Below are 26,357 nucleotides of genomic sequence, written 5' to 3'. Positions count from 1 at the left end.
CATCTGTTTTTCTATGAGGATCTAAGGCTACGTTCACATTTGCGTTGTGCGCCGCAGCGTCGGCGCCGCAGCGCACAACGCAAACAAAAACGCGGCAAAACGCACGCTAAAACGCTGCGTTTTGCGCCGCATGCGTCCTTTTTGGCCGAAAGTTGGACGCAAAAAAAATGCAACTTGAAGCGTTTCTTGCGTCCAACGCTTGCGGCCATGCGGCGCAAAACGCAGCACAACGCATGTCCATGCGCCCCCATGTTAAATATAGGGGCGCATGACGCATGCGGCGCCGCTGCGGCGCCCGACGCTGCGGCGCTGACCGCAAATGTGAACGTAGCCTAAGCACCCTGGATTTTCTAAGAACTCGCATAGGCTGATGAATTTACTTTGTATGGCAACTAAAATACATATTGCATCTAAGTGGAGGACCACGTCACTCTCTATGTACTTGGTCAGGGATAGAATGAATGCGATTATGCTATATGAGCGTATTCAAGCTACTAGAACTGATAATTGGAATACATTCTTTCAAACATGGACTCCCTGGCTGGATCTGGACCATAGCGCATGCCTAACTCAAGCTCTCACGCTATCGCCATAAAACCATTACCTATATATGAAAAGACATGGAAAACTACCTTTATTGATCATCGTCCTCTATAATTTCAGTATTCATTCTTTACCCTCGCAGGAGAATTATGGAGATTTCCCATTATCTGTTTTTTTTTTTTACTCAAATAATGTTAAGGTTTTAAGTATAGGAGCAGATGAGCGATTGCAGATCTTTAATAGAAATGTATATCCCCCCACCTAATGTTTTTTCCATCCCCCTTTTGTTACTGTCTTGTCCTTATATGTATAGAGCTGGATAATTTTCTTATTTCTTTGTTGAAAGTGTTAAATATGTTACCTCCCCTGTGTGGGATGGGTTTTTCTTAAATTGATATATGTTAAAAATCAAATAAAGTTTATTAAAACAAAAAAAAAAGAATTGCAGCACAATAATAGACAAAATGTCTGATTTTTTTAGGCATCCATTTACCTATATTACCATTTAGTTTGCTAGCTTGACTAAGCTATACTAAATTCACAATAATTCATAACAACAGTCAGGGGTGTCATCATATGAAATGCAAAAGAGAGGTGTTATGGTATGCGATTAATGTGATTATTGCTCTAATAGCACCACTCCAGCATTTTTTATCTACTTCAGTGCTGGACTGGTGGCACTAACCTAATTTCCCTGACCTTAGCATTATACCTAGCAGCTGCCGTCTTCAGCTCTTCCCGGCCCCGCTCCGGTCCTGTGCCGCCACTTCTGACTGACCGGCAGTCAGAGGTAACGGTCTGGCCTCATTCTGTCTCTCATAGACTTACAATGAGTAGTGACCTCCGGATCGCCCAGCAAACACTGGGTCACTCTGGCAGGTCATGACATGCAGAAGACGACTGAAGTGGCACTGAGAACAGAAGAAGACGGCAACTGGTCAGTATAATACCAGGGGGAGGGAACTTACATTAGTGGCACCAATCCAGGGCTGAAATTAAAAAAAGAAATGCTGGAGTGGTGCATAAACGCCTTAACACTGTCGTTTTTAATGTATGTGGACATTTGCACCATTTAATTTATCAGCAAATGAACAGAAAAAAAAGAGTTGTGGAATGTAGTGAAAAAAAAAGAAACAGCAATTCTGACATTGTTTTTTAGGTTTCATTTGACACCATCCAATTTGCAGTAACAGCGACATATTAACTTTATTCTGTGGGCCGGTATATTAACAGTGATACTACATTTGCATAGTTTGTTTTATGTTTCTATATTCTGAGGGCCATAGGTTTTTTTCCTTCATTGATGAAGCCATTTGAGGACCTGCGATTTGTGTGAAAAGCTTTTGTTTTTATTGGTCTCATTTGTGATATATACAATATTTTGCTTTTTTTAGTGGCATTTTAAAATACGGGATAAGTATTGTGTACAATAATTCAAACTTTTAGATTGCAGAGATCCTCAATTATATTTTTTCAATTTTTTTTAGATTTTCATTTAATAAATGGAAATGGAAGAAGGGGATGATTTTAAATTGCCATTGTAGTTTTAACTGCGGTAACTTTGCATAAATTAAAGATGGAACAAAATATTAGTACCGTAACTTCATTATAAATTATAATGAGAATACAAACAAAGCTGGTAAAATCATTCTTGGACAAAAAAAAAAGTTTGACAGCTCGCCAGCTGACTAAGGTACTAGATTACAGCTGCTTATTGAAGTCTATGGATAGGAGAGGAGGAGTAGGAGGGAAATGCAGAGAGTGAGACAACATATACACACACAACTGGCGCTGCTGATTTTCCTGTTTTATATCTCGCCCCAACACTGGATTCACATCTACACTGCTCAGTACTGCTGGATAATGTACTCTATGCTGATGCTGTTTTTTTTTTTTTCAAAAATAGATTTTTATTAAAGAATTATACAAATAACAAACAGGTACATTGCAGTGATCAAAAAGAAAACAAACATTTAGATGGGTGGAGTACAAGGGGAGGGTTTAACATAACTGACGAGAAGGAGTAGAGGGTAAAGGAGGGGGAAAAGGCACCCAAGGGGGGGTTAGTCAAGTCTATATTTAATATAAAGAATTAGGACGAATTTGGGGCATCAGGAGCATGTAAAAGAAGTGAAGGTGTGGCAAAGGGAGTGTGGTTGGCGTATTCCACATACTTATTTTGAAAAGTCACATAAAACTATTTTATACTCTAGATTTTTTTTAAATATTTTTAAAAAACATTTAAACTTTTTCTTACATGTGACCCTTCCCTGGCACATTACACTGCAATACTAATATATTGCAACGCTTCACCCTGTCAGGACTCTCAGTAGTTTGACAATAAATGGCTTCACCCAACCACTAACCACGAGTGGTATATTGCCCAGCCACGTAGTATATTGCCCAGCCACGTAGTATATTGCCGTCACGTAGTATATTGCCCAGCCACGTAGTATATTGCCCAGCCACGTAGTATACAGCAGAGCCACATAGTATATTGCCCAGTGACGTAGTATATTGCCCAGTGACGTAGCATGTTGCCCAGTGACGTAGTATACAGCAGAGCCACATAGTATATTGCCCAGCCACGTATATTGCCCAGCCACGTAGTATATTGCCCAGCCACGTAGTATATTGCCCAGCCACGTAGTATATTGCCCAGTGACGTAGTATATTGCCCAGTGACGTAGTATACAGCAGAGCCACATAACATAAGGGTGTGTGTGTGTATTCAGGACGGAACGGTACCCCAAGGTAATATCTACTATATATATTGGTTCCTGGGATTTTTTATATTTTTTATGTTCAGCACTTAGCACTTTGTATACTTTTTCAGCACTGTGCAGGGTCTGATAAAACCCTGATATCCAATAATAACTTCTCTTTTCATTGCACTTTAAAGCACTTTTTGCAGATATTGCACAAAATCTTGGAGTTTTTACTATATTTCACTTTGTTTTACTTATCTCCTAGTGAATTAATATACCCCTATATGGGGGGGAATATTTACCTTGCACAGAGACATATGTGATTCCAGTGTGCATGTGGGTATCCGTATATTTACTGTTATATGCCGTCCGTACTGCACACTTTTTGTTGTATGAGATATTGTAATTTTTATTTTAATATTAAATATTTTGTATCGCTGCTAAATATTATATTAATAAAGGAATATGATTGATCCAATTTGGTCTTCTCGGTGCATCCGTTGCTTTGGTGTTTGGTTTTGGTTCTTGGTCTAAGTGGTTTCCACTTTTTTTCTTTTTTCAAAAGACACCCGGGTGAGCTAAATGTCATTTTATATATATGATTAATTATATATAGCTTTTCACAATTTTCTTTGGGTTGTTCTTTTGTAACTTTTTCTAGCAGAGCCACATAGTATATTGCCCAGTGACGTAGTATATTGCCCAGTGATGTAGTATATTGCCCAGTGATGTAGTATACAGCACAGAGCCACGTAGTATATTGCACAGCCTATGTAATATATTGCCCAGCCACGTAGTATATTGCCCAGCCACGTATGACACAGGTTAAAAAAATAAAAAATAAACATATACTCACCTTCCGCAAGCGCGTTGTAGCACTGTCGCCTGTGTGGGGTGCAGGCGGCATCTTCCGGTCCCAGGGTGTGATGAAGTCGCGGTCACGTGACCATGTCGCGGTCACATGACCGTGACATCACGGCAGGTCCTTGTCGGCTGCGTCAATAGTAAAAAACTTGGTCACATAGAGTTAATAGCAGCGGTAACAGAGTGCATTACCCGCAGCATAACGCGGTCCGTTACCGCCGGCATTAACCCTGTGTGAGCGGAGGGGTGTATGCGGGCGCCAGGCAGTGAGTGCGGGGAGTAAGGAGCGGCCATTTTCTTCCGGACTGTGCGCGTCGCTGATTGGTAGCGGCAGCCATGACAGGCAGCTGGCGAGACCAATCAGCGAACGAATAACCATTACAGACAGAAGGACAGACGGAAGTGACCCTTAGACAATTATATAGTAGATAATAATAATTTTATTTTTTAAGTGGAAGCACAAGCCAGCAGTTTCCTGTTTTCCCTCTGTCGCTTTCTCCTATTAATGGAATATGCCATGATGTACATGATTTGTAAACTGTCAAAACTTTTATGCAGAATTTGCTGACTAAAAAAAAAAGCCAAAAACCTTGAACGATAGTAGTGACGGCCACTTTATGAGATCTTTTATCTTCTGGTTTTAAGAAAGAGGCATTATATCCTACCTTAAAAAAGCCTCCCTTTCTTTATCGGCTTTCTCAATCAGAAGGGTCACTTTCCATCTGCTGAAAGCCCCCAGAGCACCAGTGTGTGTCAGGTGTTCGCGCCATCTTTTTGGTGCAGATTGCATCTGAGGTGAATAATGGGCGTCGTTTTCCATTTTATATCCCCATTCGAAAGTCGTCTCATCAAGCCATCTGCCGCTTTCTGCACTGTTAATTACGTACTCTTTAGTCAGTACCCACTTTCCTGGAAAGTAAATGAATTGTGAGCCAAGAAAAGAAAAAAAAAAAAATAGTGGGTACAAATAGTTAATAAAAAAAGGATGATCAGAACACCAATTAAATCTTACCCTCTTTCAGGCAATTACGGAACATGGGCCTCTAATATCCTTATTGATTTGGGTTTGGATCTTACATATACAACAAATTAAAAAGAATATAAATAATAATTTTAAAAAACTAAAAAAAAGAAATAAAATTGACATAATTCCTGAGAATAAGATATTGAATTGGTAGATAGCAAATTTATGGGTCCTAGCAAAAAGTGCAGCAAAAGAAACTGCACTGCAGGGAGCCCACCCGGTCCATACTCCTGCTTCACTATTAGAGCAATATGACACAGGCTACAATGATGAAAACATTTATACATTATATCAATGCCGTATATGCAGTTTCCTAATAGAAAGTGCAAGTTGAACAACCTTAAAGGGGTTGTTCATTATTTTACTAAACGTCTGCAGTTCCGCTATATGACTGCAGACTTCTGAATTCTCACTGCACGCACACCCCACGCTGTCAGGATTCTTCAGTGTCTGCAGTGAGAGCAGGCAGTCATGTCACTGCACTCTGTGATTAGCATATTCCCAGCCACACTCCAACTAGACAAACTCGGCCTCGATCAATACAAGTGTGTGGGAGCACATCTAGCGGCCGGAAGTGTGCAAATCATATACTTGCAGTCACATGACCATCCGGTCTCGCCGCAGACACTGAAGAATCCTGACAGTGTGCAGTGTGCGCATTGTGAGGATTCTGCAGTTACAAAATGACTTCAGACTTATCAAAAGGCCACACAACCCCTTTAATTTGGGCATTATAGGTCCGAGGAGGCAACTAGAGCAACTATCCTATTACACAAATTCATACCGTGAAGGCCATCATTCCCTCTGTATGGGCAGGGTAGGCCGGACACATAAGTTCACTGAGTGCAGGAAGCATTTTTATTGCTTTTTTATTTCTATTTTAGTTCTAAAATAAAGCATCAACTAAAATGGTGCACGGTCCCTGGAATAGGCTATTATAGGATATGTGGCAAATAATAGGATTAAAACATAAACTCGAGGGATTAAAATAATTGGCTGACATAAAAAAAATGTTCCAAACTGCAAGAGTATCTAGAACATAATAAAAGTATGTTTGTTCACCAGCTGCAGCCCCCGTGGATCCAACGCAGGCCATTCCTGTGGTCGGCTGCTGAACAGGTAGCAAGGAGATCTGGTACTGCAGACCCCTGATCGCTCAGGCTTATGACTGGCCTCAGGGGTCCGGTGACTGCTATGCTATACTGTACCAGGTACATCCAATATTATTTACCCCCCGCCATCCCCCCCAAAAAAAAATCACTCAAAAGTAAAGCCACTAGGGGTCTCCATACTGTGTAACTTCCTCTATGCATGTCGCCAAGCGTAACCTATCTCTGACAGCAAGGAGGAGGAGACCGAATATAGAAGGTGACGCTGGTCTTTGTCTCCCTAAACTTGCTCTCCTGACTGCCACACAGACATAATAGAGAGGTGGGCTGTTAGCTAGGGGCAGAAAAGCCATTGGACAATGGTAGGTGCACAGCATGCAGTGGAGTGACGGAAAGGAAGTTCCAACACCTATAGTGCAGCAGAATGCTGATAAAGCAGAACATGGTAAGTGAAAGAGCATCTCAATCGAGAAACTTCATGCTGATATTAGCATGTTGTGGGTGGCGAGGACAGTTCCACCATGCTTTCCTTCACCCACTTTAGGTTGATCACAGATATCTATGGTCATACATTACTTTTTATAGTATTTGACAAGAGCCATTCATACTGAAGTAGCCAGGTGCTGGAAGAACTGAGATAGGACTGACCTGCTGCACAAGCTGCTAGCCACTTTTCACTTCTACTTGGTCTTTTTGCAATCAGGTGTGTACAGTTTTCAAACTTCTGAAAAGCAAGGTAGAAAAAAAATTCTAATGGCTATATCCTGTTCATATATGTATTTTTCTAGATGATTTTAGAGCATAAAGATCAAATTAGCAGCATAAAACATACTATAGTTTGTAATCAAAAGGTTGTCTGGCCTTGAGATACACGTCTACAGTCACTATGTGCACACTGTGTGCTGTGAGGATTCTCTGGTGATGGGCGGGTGCGTATGCACATTGTATACATGCAGTCACATGCCAACAAGACGTGCACAGCCTCGCTTAATACAAGTGAATCGAGCGAGGTAGGACAAGTCTAGTCGGAATGTGACGGACAGTATTAACACTGCATTCTTGTGGTTTTATGACCTCCACTCCCTGCAAGGTCAAATCCTCACAATGCACACTGTGAGAATTCACAAGTTTGCAGTCACACAGAGTCACTACAGACGTGTACCCCAAAGCCAGACAACCCCTTTAAGTCATGCTAGGTTGTGCCTACAAAACCATATAAAAATGAAAAGTGTGAACTAGACCCTTACACACTATATCACCATGTACTAGCTGCATATTTAGTGTCTACAATTAGGAGCTGATCTCATCTTGTGAGACGACGAAAGCTTTTCCTGACTTCCCAGGAATGTATTTGGTATAGCTCCCGTCAGTGAATAAACAGCGAATGTATGTAGATGTAATATAGCCATGTGCAGGAGCAGTTGGCCTGGTAGTTTAACCAGTCTGTTTTTAAAATGTTATTCTCAAAATATTAAGTTATGACCTATTTGTAGGATAGCTGATAGCTTTCCAATTGCAGAGAGTCTGACTATATACGGTAATCCTGAGATTCTGGCTGTACTAAAGACTAGGAATGGAGTGAAGGTAGAAAATGAGCACCTCTGCGACATTAAAGGGGTATTACAATCTCCAAGATCCTATCCCTATATGAAGTAAGTCTAATATTAATAAGATTAGCAAACACCTCCAATTAGAAATGTGGTATAGTTCTTCCGATGTCGCTTACCCCATGTGCAGGGCACTATAGTAGCTTAGATATTAATAGTTACAACCACTAACAACTAACTGTCACTACATGAGTGGTCGTAACTAGAGTTGAGCGAATTTGATCGGGTCAGGGCTTATCCGGCAAGCTATAGTGCTTGCTGAAAGGGTTATTCTTATCATGATCAGGGGTTAGGGTACTGTCACACAGTGCCATTTTGATCGCTACGACGGTACGATTCGTGACGTTCTAGCGATATCGTTACGATATCGCAGTGTCTGACACGCAGCAGCGATCAGGGATCCTGCTGAGAATCGTACGTCGTAGCAGATCGTTTGGAACTTTCTTTCGTCGCTTGATCACCCGCTGACCGCTGGATCGTTGTGTGTGACAGCGATCCAGCGATGTGTTCGCTTGTAACCAGGGTAAACATCGGGTAACTAAGCGCAGGGCCGCGCTTAGTAACCCGATGTTTACCCTGGTTACCAGCGTAAACGTAAAAAAAACAAACAGTACATACTCACATTCCGGTGTCTGTCCTCCGGCGTCTCAGCTTCTCTGCACTGTGAGCGCCGGCCGGCCAGAAAGCGAGCACAGCGGTGACGTCTGACGTCACCGCTGTGCTTTCTGGCTCTGCTGCTTACACAGTGCAGAGAAGCAGAACGCCGGAGGACAGACACCGGAATGTAAGTATGTACTGTTTGGCCCTGCGCTTAGTAACCTGATGTTTACCCTGGTTACCCGGGGACTTCGGCATCGCTCCAGCGCCGTGATTGCAACGTGTGACCGCAGTCTACGACGCTGGAGCGATAATCATACGATCGCTGCGACGTCACGGATCGTGCCGTCGTAGCGATCAAAATGGCACTGTGTGACGGTACCCTTACAATTGCAAAGAGGTTGTAAAAACAAACAACTTTGCAATTTTACTTTTGATTCAAAATCCTCTCCATTCTCAAGAACAGACCACCACTGCAATCGGTGGCCAGTGTCTTAGGCTTGGAGTGCAGCGCTTACAAGCTCTTTGCTATACACTCTATATCGCGCTTTTGTACAAGTTGTTTTTTTAATCTAAAACCTCAGTATTCAGGTTAACTTGCCATGTTGGCACTTTGCGATAAATAAGTGGGTTTTGGATTGCAGTTTGGGCACTCGGTCTCTAAAAGGTTCGCCATCACTATTCTAGGATCTATACAGCCATACCACTACTTTCCCTAGTCAAGTCATCCTGACAGCTTCATTTTAACTTTATCATTACAAGTATTGGCAGATTAATTAACTTCCCGCTGTATATTGATTGGCTGAATACAGAATTAAATTTCAAGTAAAAAAAAACAGCTTCCTCAATAACTCGTTGTTAAAAACAATTGTGCAATGGCTGAATTGGGAAAAGGGAAAAAAATGAAGAAAAGTAAATGTTAATTTTATAACCATATCATACTCATTTACATAACCCAACATAAGGGTACGTTCACACAGGACTTTTTTGCTGCTTTTTTTTGCTGCTTTTTTTTATGCTAATTTTCAGCTGCTTTTTACAGTACCAGTAAAGCCTATGAGATTTCAGAAATCTCATGCACACACGTTGGTTTTTTGTTTGATCAGTTTTTTCTGCTTTGCTGCTTTTTTTGGACATAGGGCATGTCACTTCTTTCAGCGTTTTTGCAGCGTTTTTTCACCCATTGACTTGAATGGGTGATGAAAAAAACGCTGCAAAAACGCTGAAAAAACGCATGTAGCATTATTTGCTGCTTTTTTTGTGCAGAAAATCATGGCCAGCAGGAAGGGATCTCACAGCCAAGAGCTTAGGGGTGTGGTTAGTGAGGTGTGAAGAGCCATTGTGAGCCATTGTGAGGTGTGAAGAGCCATTGTGAGGTGTCCTGATTGTGATCTATTGTGAGGGAGTTCCTGGTAGTGAGGTGTGAAGAGCCATTGTGAGCCATTGTCAGGTGTGAAGAGCCATTGTGAGGTGTCCTGATTGTGATCTATTGTGAGGGAGTTCCTGGTAGTGAGGTGTGAAGAGCCATTGTGAGCCATTGTGAGGTGTGAAGAGCCATTGTGAGGTGTCCTGATTGTGATCTATTGTGAGGGAGTTCCTGGTAGTAAGGTGTAAAGAGCCATTATGAGGTGTCCTAGCAGCTGAAAATTGGCATAAAAAAAAGCAGCAAAAATCTGCAGCAAAAATCTGCAGCAAAAAAGTCCTGTGTGAACATACCCAAAAAACGCACCAAAAACGCACCAAAAAAACGCACCTAAATTAGCATAAAAAAAAGCAGCAAAAAAAAGCAGCAAAAAAGTCCTGTGTGAACGTACCCTTAGGGTACGTTCACACAGGACTTTTTTGCTGCTTTTTTTTGCTGCTTTTTTTTATGCTAATTTTCAGCTGCTTTTTACAGTACCAGTAAAGCCTATGAGATTTCAGAAATCTCATGCACACACGTTGGTTTTTTGTTTGATCAGTTTTTTCTGCTTTGCTGCTTTTTTTGGACATAGGGCATGTCACTTCTTTCAGCGTTTTTGCTGCGTTTTTGCAGCGTTTTTTCACCCATTGACTTGAATGGGTGATGAAAAAAACGCTGCAAAAACGCTTAAAAAACGCATGTAGCATTATTTGCTGCGTTTTTTGTGCAGAAAATCATGGCCAGCAGGAAGGGATCTCACAGCCAAGAGCTTAGGGGTGTGGTTAGTGAGGTGTGAAGAGCCATTGTGAGGTGTAAAGAGCCATTGTGAGGTGTCCTGTTTGTGATCTATTGTGAGGGAGTTCCTGGTAGTGAGGTGTGAAGAGCCATTGTGAGCCATTGTGAGGTGTGAAGAGCCATTGTGAGGTGTCCTGATTGTGATCTATTGTGAGGGAGTTCCTGGTAGTAAGGTGTGAAGAGCCATTGTGAGGTGTCCTAGCAGCTGAAAGTTGGCATAAAAAAAGCAGCAAAAATCTGCAGCAAAAATCTGCAGCAAAAAAGTCCTGTGTGAACGTACCCAAAAAACGCACCAAAAACGCACCAAAAAAACGCACCTATATTAGCATTAAAAAAAGCAGCAAAAAAAAGCAGCAAAAAAGTCCTGTGTGAACGTACCCTAAAACAATGTATTCCCACAAAACATAGACTTTGACAGGGGCGTAACTACCACAGTCACAGTGGTCACTGCGACCGGGCCCAGTGAGTGAGGAGCCCGCTGACGCCAGCAAATACTTCAGCTGGATGTACACCCTTGGACGCACATCCAGTTGAAGTGTATTGCGGAGCACAGACCCACCTGGTCTGTGCGTGGCAATACGCTCTGCTTGACCAATCACAGGCCATCAGCTGACATCGGGATGAACATGACTTGGGCCCATGGCAGTGATGTCATGAGCTCCCAATGATTGCACTCTGAAGTCATAATTTTCTAACCTCACTGCAACAAAGCTCTATTTTTCACATGAATTTTTGGCTGGAGGAGTTTTTCTATTGGATGTATACAACGAGGATACATCCCCCATGCCGAGGATCTCAGTCATATAGAAGAGGTGAGCTGGATTTTTGTAATTTTGCTACTCTTCTTCGCTCTGACATGAAAACTACTGTATAATCACAAAATGGCATGGAGGTCACATGTGGCTCTCAGACAGCAAGTTGTGCACCCCTGATATAGATAGATACAAAATACTGACACAATAATTATCTCACCTCAGAATCTATAAAAATACAAGGCAGCTCGCTGAGTAGCCGGGTCAGGGTTTCGCTCTCCGTATCGCTAAAACCAGTTATCTGGACAATTTGAGAACTCAGAGCCACTGCCATCTTGCCATCTAAGAAATGAAATAAAGAATGAAAAAATTATAAAAATTATGAAGAACGGAAAAACATCAGGCATGGTGCAGCATTATCATTGACTGCTCTTTAGAAGGTAATCTTATTCCAAAATTGTGACCGCAAGCCCCAAATGATAGCCGGAGTATAAATATAAAATTAATCCTCATCTAAATGTATGACTAAATGGACAATTGGGAGTTACCATTGCTCTTTCCAATAAGGTGTGTCCCTACAAAGCCTAACCTTGTCCTATCGGTGTTGACAGTGAGAGACTATGTAGGCTCACACCATTCTGGCTCCACGGATGGTAATGCCTGGTGTAGAATTATTCAAACATTTCCATCCAGGAGGAATAATAGATGAATAACACAATGCAGAGTTCTGAGAAACGATGATTACTAATTACTATTTTTGGGGTTTTCATTGGCTGTAAGCCATAATCATCAACATTAACAGAAATAAACTCTTGAAACAGGTCACTGTATGTAATGACTCTATATAATATAGGAGTTTCATATTTTGTATTGAAGAACTGAAATAAATTAATTTTTCTTAGATATTCTAATTTTGTGAGCAGCACCTGTATTAACTAAGACAGACATTTGAACAGAGCTGATGAGTCCGCTAGCCCCATCCCAACATACACCCTACTCGTGCGACAGACGTCTTGTGCGTATGTATAGGGGTATAGGGGGGGGTTTAGGACTGATCCATTAAAGCTATGAATTACATTTTTCTGTTCCTATGATGGAAAAGAAGAACAAAATTTATCATGGCATTTTGAACCTAGACTAAATTGTTTTTTTTAATTAAATTCTAATGGATGTTTGCGGGGTGGACTACTATAGCAGATGTGAGGGGTTGCCACTCGGAGTCCACCCGAGCAAGCTCGGAGAAACTCGAGTAACGAGCATACTCGCTCATCACTAGTTGCCACGCTTAGCTGCTTCCTCAAGTAGACGCAGGAACACTTTGGTGGTAAAACACCTGCTGGTTTATTAAAGTCCGCATAGACCAAGGCAGTCCTTTCTCTGCATGTTTCAACCCGCAGACACAACACACTGTCCTCAGCTCCTCCTTAGAGCTACATGGGAGTGCTTCCTCTCCCAAGACACACACAGAATAAACCACAGGTCCAGGTATATATCACATGTACTGGTCACGTGATCGTGACCTCACTGCAGGTCCTCAAGCACTTGCAGGTCCTGCAGGGAAAGGGCACTGCGGGTGCTCACATAAAACCAGCCCATTGAACTCTGTAGATGGCCATTCAGCACCTAGTGTGCTGGAAACACAAAAACATTCCGGTTTCACATCACTGACCGCTGCATGCGCAGTAACACATACCTCACTTCCTCTACAAAGCCAGTGACTCACAGGATACAGTGGTCTACACTATTACAAGCATTTGCCAAAAAGAAAAAAAAGTCGATTGAAATCAGTGAGGTCATGACCAGCACAGAAGAGCGTACAGAAAGAAAAGACTGCGATGAACTTGGCTTTTACATTTCTCCGGGAAGTAAAATCTGTCCATTTTATTTCACTCTTTGAATATACCTTCCTGCACGCATAACCCGCCAAAAGGTCTATATTTAATGAAAAGAGGGCTCCGTGCAGCTGTGTCCTGAGCTATAGACACTGTGTGTGCCACAAAATGGGAAAATGAGAGGATGCAAAGTTACAAACAGGGCTTCTTGCAACCGTATAAGGGTCATGTAGGCTGGTTCCCAAGCTTGCTTCTTTACTATTAGGGAATCCTAAAACTAGACGAATAGCGGAAAAACATTGTTCCACTATTTAGTTGCATGATTTTTTTTAAATCCAAAAACTTTGTGGGGAGAATTTTGATACAAAACCTGCTACATTTGCTTAGGTCTACATGACAGTATTAGGTTATAAAGATAACTTATGTTGCTACCTGTCTGCACAGGACTAACCACATAAGGGTGTGGAGGTGAACACATGATGTGTGGGGGGAGTCTCCGGCACCAAGTGGGAGGGGGATGCCTTACGCTAATATGAGGTCGATGAAGAATTCGTCTACGGCCGTGATCATTAGTAGAAGAGAAGGAAAAGCTGTAACTACTATGAAGAAGTTAGGAGCTGGGCTACTGTGACTACTGATCATAGCGATAAGAGGGAAGGCAGACTACATTATCTATTGGGTAAATGGGGGGCTGCTGTACAAACTGGGGACATTAGGAGGGAAATCATACTGCATTGTCTATTGGGTAAATTTGGGGAGATCTTTTGATTACTGGGGGGTCAAGGGAGCAGTGCAGTGTGTATTGGTAAAGTAAGTATGGGGCTAGTGTTACTGGTGTGGGGACGAGAAATGCATTGTCTAATGGTTAAACCGGGGGATGACTACTGGCGAAGTTAAGTGGGGAGAACACTGCACTGTCTATTGATAAATTGGGGGCTGGTGTGACTAGTGGGGACATTAGAAGGGGAAGAGGACTACGTTTGTGAATTGGTTAAATGGGGGAGACTGTTGTAAGTAATGAGAACGTTAGGAGGAAACAAATTCTACATTGGCTGCATGGTGGAGTGAAAGAATGTAACTACTGGTAAAAACAGAGAGTCCCTTGTGCGTCTCCCTTATTCACAGAATACGGGCTGCTGTTAACTGCTTTTGGTGACTGCAATAAATGCAATATCATCACTGCCTCTTAGCTCTATCATTGGAATTACTCTTACCACCTCCCAAAATAATTTAACACCCTATTTTGGGTTCAATACCTTAAAATGGACAATATAAAAAAAAAGTCTCTACCCACATGCAAAATTCCATAGTTCTATGTGAAATACTTAGAAAGCGAATATTAATTCATCAGTATTACCCAACCTGACATTTTATTAATTCATCTATCTGAAATTGTGAATGCTCAACTGATTCATAGTTGACTGCTGATATAAAAAGCGGCAGAAGGAGTTAATATCTCCTTTTTAAGTAATCTAAGGTATTTGATTGACATATGCAAGCTTTAAATAAAGCACTAATTATTCAACTACTGTCAAGTTCATCAGAAAAATCAATTACTTTTAAAGTGATTTATGTGAAACTGTGAACTGTGCTAGAAAGTTCACTTTGAAGACGACATTGCAGATAGGAAAGGAAAAATGAGAATAAAGCTTTTAACAAGGGCCTATTAGAGATAAGATGTCATGTCCCTAATTGGATAGTGGCAAATGTTCTAGATTCTGATAAAATTGTGCAAGTAAAAACAATAGGCTCTTATCCTGATGTCCATCATCATTCTCATATTATGATGACCGATGAAAAGAGATTACCCAAAAATACCTGTATACCTCAATTTTGGACTTATAGACAAAGAAGTAGAATGTTCACATAATTATTGACTTGGATTTTGGTGCAAAACACCATAAAACCGTTTAAAACATAGCATCAAAAACTCACCAAAAGCTCATAGTGGGAAGGTAGCCTAAACCAATGGCATAGGAGGCAGCAGAGAACAGAACACATGGGCAAAAGCTGAAATGTATGTGTTTTAGGGGTGGGTATTGAAGGGATTATTTGGGGACATGCTAAAAGAAATCTGTGACCAATCTGAGAGCAGCATGATGTAGGGGTAGAGACCCTGACAATGCTTCGTCAATTACTGGGGTTTGATAAAATGCAGTTTTATCTGCTCCAAACTTTCTAGTCCTGCCAATGATGAGCTCCAGCTATGAAGTCCTCAATATTCATGAACTCTGGCTAACCGCACCATTGTTAAGGAGAAAGCTGTCAATCAATGGTATTGGTAGCATGAGGCAGAGATCATCATTGAGAAGACTAGCAGAGCTGCAGCAAATAAAATGTTTTAAATCAAAACTACATCAAGAAGCCTATTGAGTGACACAGTGCTGGAATCATGGTCTGTGTTCATATGGGATGCTGCCCTCAGATTGAGAGGGATAAACATGGTGATAGAGGTCCTTTAATAAATCTTATATAATATATTGTGGGCTAAAATGTTTTCACTATTTATCACATAACCAGCAATATTTTGGATTTTTCCACTTCCACTGAAGTCCCAACCACTGAGCTCTATATGGTCCTCCCTCCGTCTCAGTATGATTAATAGGCTCGACAGGCTGAAGACCAACTGCTTCTTCTGCGCAAGGCAGTGAAAGCTGAACTTTGCTTACAGAGCATGTTCAGGAGATGCAGAGTGTCTCCAGCCGATATCAATCCAGCTCACATGACTAGTGACCGCTGAGACTGTAGGAGCAGATAAAGTGATCGGGACATATAGCAATCCAAATGAGGAGGAGTGGAAGAAGAAAACCGCATGGGGGCAGCGATCCAGCACTTCTGCTAAAGAAGGTAATGTAAAGATGGCCAGAGAGGGCGGTCAGATGACTACCTTCAGCTATGCATCATGGTGGAAGACAGAAAATGCCCTTCCAGGAATTAAACAGAAGGAAATGTGATGATAAAGTGGAAGGAAATAGAAATTTGGACACCAAGAAACTTGGAAAAAGGTAGTTGGGTGGAGGAGCAATATTGGAGCCTTATGGCAGCTTCGGGACTCAAAAAAAAAAGAAAGAAATACCAAACTGAGGTCTGAAAACCCTTTTAATATACAGTTTGCGTCATGCTTCACTTGTTTCTTTGCAGCCAGACAATAAGCCCTAATGTTAAGATATAATAATGGAAGACTAACCCTATATGAAAATAATCATTTAGCACGGAGTTTATCTGTGAAATCATAAAGAACATAACGGGAAAATAAATGTGACTTTTGTTTGCTGGTTAACAATTCTTAACAGGAAATCTAACATTTAGAAGCCTTCATATCAAAAAAGTCATCATGATCCTAGCTCCGAATAATGGAGAGTGTCACTGTCAATTTTGCCTTCTCACATTCGTTTCCCTTCACTTCATCTGATTTTAATAATCCCTGTCAAACCACAAACAGTCCACATTACATTCCTGACACCGGAGCTTTCAAGAAGACAGAATCTCAACATTCATTTAGACACTACAAAAGAAAGCTGTCCAGCTGGACAAATATTATTTCCACACTTGACAGTCTCCACAGTTAAGTATGCCTTTTAATTTTAACTCGAGCTGCCAAGGGCTTGATATCAGCTTCTTGTTCACTGTAGATTGAGTTGCAGGATTAGAAGCGCAACAACTGGAATTGTGATAGACTAGTATTTCCCTTTGGAGACTTACAAAACCGTAAGCACAATATCAGGCTTCTGTATCCGATCACACACACATTATATATATCTACTATTTCACAATGTGATTCTGCTTACATGGTTCTGGTGGTTTTGTGGTGCTGGACTTAGATTACGGGAGTTAAGGAGAAACAGTTATTAGATTCATGCCGCCTAAACCACAGGCAAATTGAATCTGAGAATGGGTGTGTGATTGTAGCCAGGTGTGTTTTACTCCGAAATGTTCTGATGGTTCAGAAAAACATTGTTTGGAAAGGACAATAGGGTGAGATGGGACTAGTTCTATGCAGATCCTGGCTGGCTTCTCCTAGCCCCAGGTCTCTCCCTACATAAGCATGTCCCCTGATGAAGAAAGTGCGAAACACATCAAATACTTTAATTCACTTGTGTTACCTCTTACGTTTTACTATCAGCCACTCTGTCAATAACCATGAGCTATGGACTAATTCTAACAATACCACATGAATCTTACTAGATCTTTATTAGACATCTTATCCACTGTGGTTATATATACTGTATATAGTGGGGAAAAAAGTATTTCGTCAGCCACCAATCGTGCAAGTTCTCCCACTTAAAAAGATGAGAGAGGCCTGTCATTGACATCATAGGTAGACCACAACTATGAGAGTCAAAATGAGAAAACAAATCCAGAAAATCACCTTGTCTGATTTGGCAAGATTTATTTTGCAAATAATGGTGGAAAATAAGTATTTGGTCATTAATAGTGATTACTTGGCCTTTCCGAGCATGATTGGGTGGTCTCCGAGTATTTATAGCATGCTCGGAGATTAGGTTTGAGTCGCCCGCAGCTGCATGATTTACAGCTGCTTGACAGCCTGAATACATGTGGGGGTTGCCTGTTTGGTAGGGAATCCCCACATGCATTCAGGCTGTCAAGCGGAGGCAAATCATGCAGCTGCGGCAACTGAAACCTAATCTCAGAGCTTGCCATAAATACATGGAGACCACCCAAGCATGCTTGGAAAAAACGAGTAACGAGCACACTCGCTCATCACTAGTCATTAACAAAAGTTCACCTCAATATTTTGTTATATATCCTTTGTTGGTAATGACAGAGCTCAAACGTTTTCTGTAAGTCTTCACAAGGTTGGCACACACTGTTGGTGGTATGTTGGACCATTCCTCCATGCAGATCTCCTCTAGAGCAGTGATGTTTTGGGCCCGTCGCTGGGTGACACAGACTTTCAACTCCCTCCGAAGATTTTCTATGGGGTTGAGATCTGGAGACTGGCTAGGCCACTCCAGGACCTTCATATGCTTCTTATGAAGCCACTCTTTTGTTGCCCTGGCATTGTGCTTGGGATCATTATCATGCTGAAAGACCCATCCATATTTCATCTTCAATGACCTTGCTGATGGAAGGTTTGCACTCAAAATCTCACGATACATGGCCTCATTCAGTCTTTGATGTACATGGATCAGTCGTACTGGTCCCTATGCAGAGAAACAGCCCCAAAGCATGATGTTGCCACTCCCATGCTTCACAGTAGGTATGGTGTTCTTTGGATGCAACTCAGCATTCTGTCTCATCCAAATACAACAAGTTTTCTTTCTACCAAACAGTTCTACTTTGGTTTCATCAGACCATATAATATTCTCCCAATACTCTTCTGGATAATCCAAATGCTCTCTAGCAAACTTCAGACGGGCCAGGACATGTACTGGCTTAAGCAGAATGATATGTCTGGCACTGCAGGATCTGAGTCCCCGGTGTCGTAGTGTGTTACTGATGGTAGCCTTTGCTATGGTGGTCCCAGCTCTATGCACGTCATTCATTAGGTCCACCCGTGTGGTTCTGGGATTTTTGCTCACCCTTCTTGTGATCATTTTGACCCCACAGGGTGAGATCTTGCGTGGAGCCCCAGATTGAGGGAGATTATCAGTGGTCTTGTATGTCTCCCATTTTCTATTGCTCCCACAGTTGATTTAATCACACCAAGCTGCTTGCCTATTGCAGATTCAGTATTCCCAGCCTGGTGCACGGCTACAATTTTCTTTCTGGTGTCCTTCAACAGCTCTTTGGTCTTCACCATAGTGGGGTTTGGAGTGTGACTGTTTGAGGTTGTGGACAGGTTTTTTTTTTTCACTTTTAACAAGTTCAAACAGATGCCATTACTACAGGTAATCAGTGGAGGACAGAGGAGCTTCTTAAAGAAGTTATAGCTCTGTGAGAGCCTGAAATCTTGCGTGTTTTTAGGTGACCAAATACTTATTTTTCACCATAATTTGCAAAATAAATCTTGCCTAATCAGACAAGGTGATTTAAAGGGAACCCGTCACCCCCCCCCCAGGCGTTTGTAACTAAAAGAGCCACCTTGAGCAGCACTAATGCTGCATTTGGACAAGGTGGCTCTTTTAGTTATGCTCCTTTCACACGCTGAAATAAACACTTATAAAATGTGCCCCGTGAAATCGCCAGGGAGGCGGGTCTTTCCTTCCTAATCCCCTTGGCGCCGTGCGCCGCCTCCTCAGCGTTGTTTGAATCTGTCCCGGAGCCTGCGCTGTTAAGTTATCCCTTGGGTATACGCAGTTAGCGCTGCCCGTCTTCTGACATCATTTGATGTCAGGCTGACTGCGCCTGTGCGGTCGCGCTGCCCGAGATCCCGCCCCGCAGTGTCTTCTGATTTATTCACACCGCGGGGCTGGGATTCATGGGCATGCGCAGTGCATATCTTCGCCTCTCACTCATCTCCCTCCGCCATCTTCAGACTGTGCGGCGTTAGCTGATCCCTAATCGCATGCCACGGCGAAGATTCGTAGAGCAAGGCAGGAGGTGGGGAGAAACGGCGATTAGGCCCCGTCCATCGGACCGGGGTGATTGACAGACGAAAACAAAGATATTACTAAGGTATTTTCGCAGCAAAGGTGGGGAATCGGGGGATATGAAAAGTACTGATGTAAAGCAGAGCTCAGGCCCTATTGAGTCATATTTTTATCTTATATCGCAAAAACGGGGTGACAGGTTCCCTTTAATACCATTCCATTTATGGAATTTCCATATATTGTCAACAACTACAACCATTGCAAAAGCTTTTCAGGAATATTGGTCTTATGCTCCCATAAACAGTCAGTAGCCGTTGACAGAACAATCATTTAGCCAATCATTGAGCTGACAGCTATCAATCCTGAGTCTCCCCTTCACAGGGGCGCTCAGCCCTATCAAGAGCTCCTGCATTGGCCTGCCGGATCCTTCTCTACACCTGCATCATATGTCCAAAGAGAGTTTTGATGCTCCCCATACACATTAGATTGGGATCATCCTGCCGGTATCAAAGTCACCAAATTTAGTCTAATGTGTATGGAGGCGTTTAGGTTAACTTCATCAAAACACGGCTGAAAGGTATAAAAAAAGTCATAACATTTCTTGAATAGCTTATCTTACTAAGCCGATCCACTTGCAATTAAAATGTAAATGGTCATTATAATTTCAGACCACTTGCTCTCATTCAATAATGTGAGACAGGTAGTTGGCAAATTACTTTATTTAAATATTATACTGACTGATGTAGGTGCTGGGTGCCCGGAAAACACTGCCCGATGAAGGGACCTGAATAGTCTCAAAAGCTTGCAATTTGTTACCATCTTTTAAGATAGCAGTTAAAAGGTATCAACCACTCAGGACTCTCAAATTTTAACCCCTTTCCCACCTTGGATATATACATACATCCCTGTGACCTGGGTCTTATTGACCTGGGACGGACGGGTATGTCCAGCCGATTGTGAGTGCACACAGGCTGTGCACGAGCAATCGCCGTCAGTTGTCAGCTCATTCTGACAGCTGACACCAGGCACAAAGTGCCAGGAGCGGTCGCGCACCGCTCCCGGCACTTTGACCCTCTAAATGCTGTGATCAAACTCAATCACAGCATTCCGGGACCAGGCAAAGGGAAGATAGCCCCTCTGCCCTTAGATCAGAGACCCCACTGCGTCATTGCGGGGTTCCGATCGTTGCCATCATGGCGACATCCGGGTCACCAGAGCTAGTAAAGTTGCTAGATCATGCTCAGAGCATAATCAGCAACTTTATCTGTCAGTGCAGAGATGACAGTTTACATAGCATAGGGATGCTGCTGCATTTCCATGATATACAAGCAATCAGCCTGCAAAAAATGATAGTCCCACAGTGGAACAAACTTAAATTTTTTTTTTTACATAATTGCAAAAATATTTTTTAAAAATGAAAAAATAACAAAATAAAAAGATATTGTATTTATAAATAAATATTTGTATGAAAAAAAAAACAAACGAAAAAAACCCCAAAAGTACACATATTTGGTATCGCAGCGTCCGGAAAGACCCAACCTATAAAACTGTAGAAAAAAAAACCAAGGCAAAAAAACAATGTTTTATCATCATACCGACGAACAAAAAGTGGAATAAAAGGCAATCAAAAAGACAAATATAAATAAACATGGCACCGCTGAAAACATCATCTTGTCCCACAAAAACAAGCTGCCATACAGCGTCATCAGCGGGAAAAAAAAAGTTATAGCTCTCAGAATAAAGCGATGCAAAAATAATTGTTTTTTCTATAAAAGTTTTTATTGTCTAAAAGTGCTAAAACATAAAAAAAAATATAAATGTGGTTTCGCTGTGATCGTACTGACTGGAAAAATAAAGCTGCCTTAGGCTACTTTCACACTAGCGTTAACTGCATTCCGTCACAATGCGTCGTTTTGCCGAAAAAACGCATCCTGCAAAAGTGTTTGCAGGATGCGTTTTTTCACCATTGATTAACATTAAGCGACGCATTGTGACGGATTGCCACACGTCGCACCCGTCGTGCGACGGATGCGTCGTGCAGTGGCGGACCGTCGGGAGCAAAAAACGTTGCTTGCAACGTTTTTTGCTCCGTCGTAAACGTCTTTTCCGACAGCGCATGCGCGGCCGGAACTCCGCCCCCACCTCCCTGCACCTCACAATGGGGCAGCGGATGCGCTGGAAAAATGCATCCGCTGCCCCCGTTGTGCGGCGGAGACAACGCTAGCGTCAGGAACGTCGGCCCGACGCACAGCGAAGGGCCGAGCCCGACGCTAGTGTGAAAGTAGCCTTAGGGTATGTGTCCATGTTTAGGATTGCATCAGGATTTGGTCAGGATTTTATGCAGATAAAATCCTGACCAAATCTGCACCTGAGGTCACTGGCAGGTCACCTGCGTTGTCCTTGCGTTGTTTCAGCACTGTAAGGACATGCTGCGTTCTTAAAAGACGCGCCGCATGTCTGTTTCCGCGGGTCTGCCGCATGCGTCTTTTAATGCATAGTGGAGACGGGATTTCATGAAATCCCCTCCACTATGCTGTAACATCTGGAGCTGCGTGTTTGACGCTGCAGCTCTATGCAGCGTCAAACACGCAAAGTTTCCTGAACGTGGAAACATACCCTTATCAATTTTACCACATGTGGAACAACATAACCACCCCCCCAAAAAAAAATACCGGGTTGCTGATTTTTGTTCATTCTTCCACCCAAAAATCGGAATAGAAAGCTATCAAAAAATGTCATGTGTCTGAAAATGGTACCAATAAAAACGTCAATTCGTCTTGCAAAAAAAAAGCCCTCACATGACTATGGACAAAAATATAGAAAAATTATAGCTCTCAAAACATGGTGATGCAAAATAAGGATTTTTGTGTACTCACCGTAAAATCCTTTTCTCCGAGCCATTCATTGGGGGACACAGACCGTGGGGTGTATGCTGCTGCCACTAGGAGGCTGCCACTAAGTGATACAAAGAAAGTTAGCTCCTCCTCTGCAGTATACACCCTCCTGCTGGCTCTCAGCTAACCAGTTCGGTGCAAAAGCAGTAGGAGATCAATAACAACATATGAGCATATAGCATGTCACATTATACATGAGAGTATAGCATGTCAAATTATAAAACAAGCACAAACTAATAATAGGGAGGGAGCTGTGTCCCCCAATGAATGGCTCGGAGAAAAGGATTTTACAGTGAGTACACAAATCCTTATTTCTCCTTCGCCTCATTGGGGGACACAGACCGTGGGACGTCCCAAAGCAGTCCCTGGGTGGAGACAACATCAGATCAGGCCGTGTAACCGCTACTTACAAGTGCGCCACCGCGGCCTGCAGAGTCCACCTGCCCAGACTCACATCTGTGGAATTGTGGGAATTACAGTGCTTCAAGAATGCATGCGGACTGGAGGAATTCGCAAGCTTGCGGCCGTGCTTGCCGACGTCTGGTGCCTAGAGCCCTCAGACAGGGAGATAGGCTGACATCTAGCACGGAAGGACTCCTGGATGGTGAAAAGAATCCACCAGGCTAACATGGCTGATGAAACGGCTAAACCCTTCCTGTGACCGTCAGGAAGCCTTCTTACCATCGAGAAGCCCAAGTAAAGTGTCCAACCTTCAGAAGGACGCCGTCCTCGATACGTACCCACTCGGAGCATTCACTTCTTCCAGATTATGGAGAACCCATTCCGTTTTGTGGACTGGAGCAGAAAGAGATGAGAGAAGGACGATGCCCCTGCAACAGTGGGAATACAATACCACCTTGGTAATGAGGGAAGGGGATGGCCTGAGGGCAACCTTGCCTTGATGGTAATAAGGAAAAAAGTCTGAAAGAACAGAGCGGTGAGCTCTAAAGACTCATCAGGATGACAGGAACGCAGAGAAAAAAGGGGAGCGACCTTCCCTGATAGTAAAGTCTGTCCGGATCAAAAAGGAGTCTACTGTAAGATCCCCAGGACCATTAAGGTCCCACAGATCTAACGGTACGCGGTAGGGAAGAACTACAGGTGAAGACTTCTGCGAGAAAGTCCATATTTGCAGTTTTGTTGCAATAAGACGGACAAATACTAGTACCGCAAGCGAGAAAACATGACATGGTCAGTGCGGGTCTCCCGGTATCACTGGGGCCATTCCTGATTCCAAAAAGATCTCAGAAGTAGTGGAAGAGGGGTTATGGAAATTGGTACCATGGAAGAACAGAGCATGCACTGCAATGGTCTTGGATCTCGAGGCCAAACCATGACCTGGAGTACATTGGCGTTCAGTTTGGACGCCATCCGACCTACATCTGGAGTACTCCAGTGAAGGCAGATCTGATGGAAGACTTCCGAGTGAAGTTCCCACTCATTTGAGGAGAAACCCTGACGGCTGAATATGTCTGCCGCCCAGTGTTCTACTCCAGGGATATGTACTGCTGAGATCACCGAATGATAGATCTCGGCCCATCAGAGAGTGCGAGGTACCTCGGCCATGGCGCTTGACTGTGGGTACCTGCTAGATGGTTGACGTATGGCACAGCCGTGGCATTATCCAACTGAAGACGGATGGTTGACCCAACTGAAGGCAGTGGACCTGCTGTAGGATTAGCCGTACCATTCGGTTCCCCAGAGCAATAATCGGGAGAAGAAAACTGGCATTGGTATTCCCTAATAACCATTGGACCAGGAGAAGGCTCTGGATGAGGAAGGAGCACAGAGACTACCCTTTGAAAACCTGATTGACTTGCTGAAAACGAGCGGAGCGAAAGAAACTGCTTCCATTGTTGTCTTTTTCCTCAGAACCCTCCTAGCGAATTGAATGAACCGAGGGAATGAATGATCAAGTGCACGAGTTCCCTGTTGAAGGGCCACGACCTTGACTCGAGAGAGAATTACCATCCTTCTTGTGCAGGATCATCCTCAAAAAGGATCTGCTGTGCTGGGAATGAGGAAAAACTTGTCTAAGTTTAGCTGCAAGCCCGAGTGAGAGGGTATTGCAAGTGCTATAGATGACTCACTGTAGTCCTGGAAGAGCGGCTAGAAAGTCGACCAAATACGGCAGGACGACCATGCTTCTAGGGTGCAAGAGGCACATGACAACTGCCATGACCCTTGCGACCACTCTGGTGCGGTAGCCAGGCCGAAGGGCAAGGTCGTGACTTGAAAAATGCTGTTCGCGAATAGAAAGGCGAAGGGAATATTGTAGAGGGAAAAATAGGAATGTGAGGGTAAGAATCCCGAATGTTGATGGATGCCAGAAACTCCACCTTTTTCTGTTGAAGTAATGGCTGAGCGGAGGAACTCCATCTGAAAAAGGAGGACCTTGTCAAAGGTTGTTAGAAGTTAGAGGTCCAGGAATGGTCTTACTTTTCATTCCCCTTTTTCGAACCAAGATCCCTTAGATCTAGACTGACCTGGACAACGCTTCCACTGCTGGTTGGGTCTGTAGAAAAGATACGATCCCTTGTTAGTCTCCCGCTCAGAAGATTTGATTGGCCAGCTGTACTGTCTTCGGGGAAAGGTTACTTGTGTGAATCGAAGTAAAGTCTCTGACCAGGAGACTATTGGTCAAGCAACCCATGTGGCGGCTAAGGAAGGGTAGAACGCTGAACCCGAATCCACAGGACGGAACGAACCAGATTTGCTATCTGACCGTCTGTGGTATTTTAATTGATGATACATCGGACAGGGATACTGGTAGGTATACCACAAGAAATTCTACCCGGTTAGTCTGCCAAGTGGCAGAATGCGGGGCTGCATCCAGCAGGTCAGAAAAAAAAAAACAGTCTCTTGCCATCGTCGTGCACAGTAGAAAATTAGGAACCCTCGATCCACCATCCTCTTAACAGGGACGTGGAGAGGAATCGTCCGCTTTCTTGCATCAGCCGCTAAATAGTGGTGATACAAAGGGGGGTGCTCGGATGCCAAAAAGGGGTGCCTCTGTACATCCATAGAGTTCAGGTCTCCGGGTGGACAGGGCAGGTTGTTTGGCTTTAGGCCTGGATGCAGAAGAGGATACATGGAGGCGACATTGCATGTGCTCGTCTGTTAATGGTGGGGAAGGGGGGATTGATGCCCTTTAAAGGACCCGTCGCCCTTAAAAATCAGACCAGGTATGGCATCCCACGTAGAGGCTTCTGTCCAGTGAATCGCTCATCAATTTGTTGATGATATAAATAGGCGAGTCCCTCTTTTTCTGAAGCTCTGGCAATCCAAGGCAATATCCGATCCATATTCAGAGCGTTGTTCTCAACAAATCATAGGGGAGAGATCAGGAAATTAAACTTCCGTTTTCTAGACGCCTGTACGTTTTTCTAGAATACTTGCGGCCCCTGCTAGGAGACGGCTCCCATTGTAGGAGAGGGTCCATGTATATCGGTCCTGCGAGCACTCCGAGCCACAGAGGGTTCACAGAGGGATTCAATCTCTTGGTCAGAGAAACAATGGGTTGCGGTTAGTGACAAAGTCCTCTGAGGGGCCTAGGTACTCTGGGATAAACTGGGATCAGCGGCGGAGGGCTCCAGAGCTCAGTTAGGGTGACCAGCTTCGGATTGATCATGTGCCCTTAAGACCAGTGAATACTGGTCATGCGCCTTTAAGACTAGGGAATACTGGTCTTGTGCCTTTAGGAGGGCATACTGTTCATGTGCCTTTAAGAACCAGG

General features: G+C 43.2%; 1 protein-coding gene across 1 annotated transcript in view; it reads right to left on the bottom strand.

Annotated features, from left to right (window-relative positions):
* The window catches only part of SLF1 (SMC5/6 complex localization factor 1), a 178,205-nt gene that overhangs the window by 143,157 nt on the left and 8,691 nt on the right, over positions 1–26,357 (bottom strand). Inside the window, exons 2-4 of the mRNA XM_077289233.1 lie at positions 11,622–11,743; positions 6,897–6,972; positions 4,781–5,024 (exon numbers count right to left, since the gene is read on the bottom strand). Of these exons, the coding sequence (XP_077145348.1) occupies positions 4,781–5,024; positions 6,897–6,972; positions 11,622–11,735 (434 nt within the window). The 5' untranslated portion in view covers positions 11,736–11,743. The remainder of the gene's footprint in view (positions 1–4,780; positions 5,025–6,896; positions 6,973–11,621; positions 11,744–26,357) is intronic.

This window comes from Ranitomeya variabilis, chromosome 1, assembly GCF_051348905.1.
Source record: "Ranitomeya variabilis isolate aRanVar5 chromosome 1, aRanVar5.hap1, whole genome shotgun sequence".
Classification (NCBI taxonomy): Eukaryota; Metazoa; Chordata; class Amphibia; order Anura; family Dendrobatidae; genus Ranitomeya; species Ranitomeya variabilis.
The sequence above is the reverse complement of the archived record's forward strand: the minus strand, read 5'-3'. Positions and strand labels throughout refer to the sequence as shown.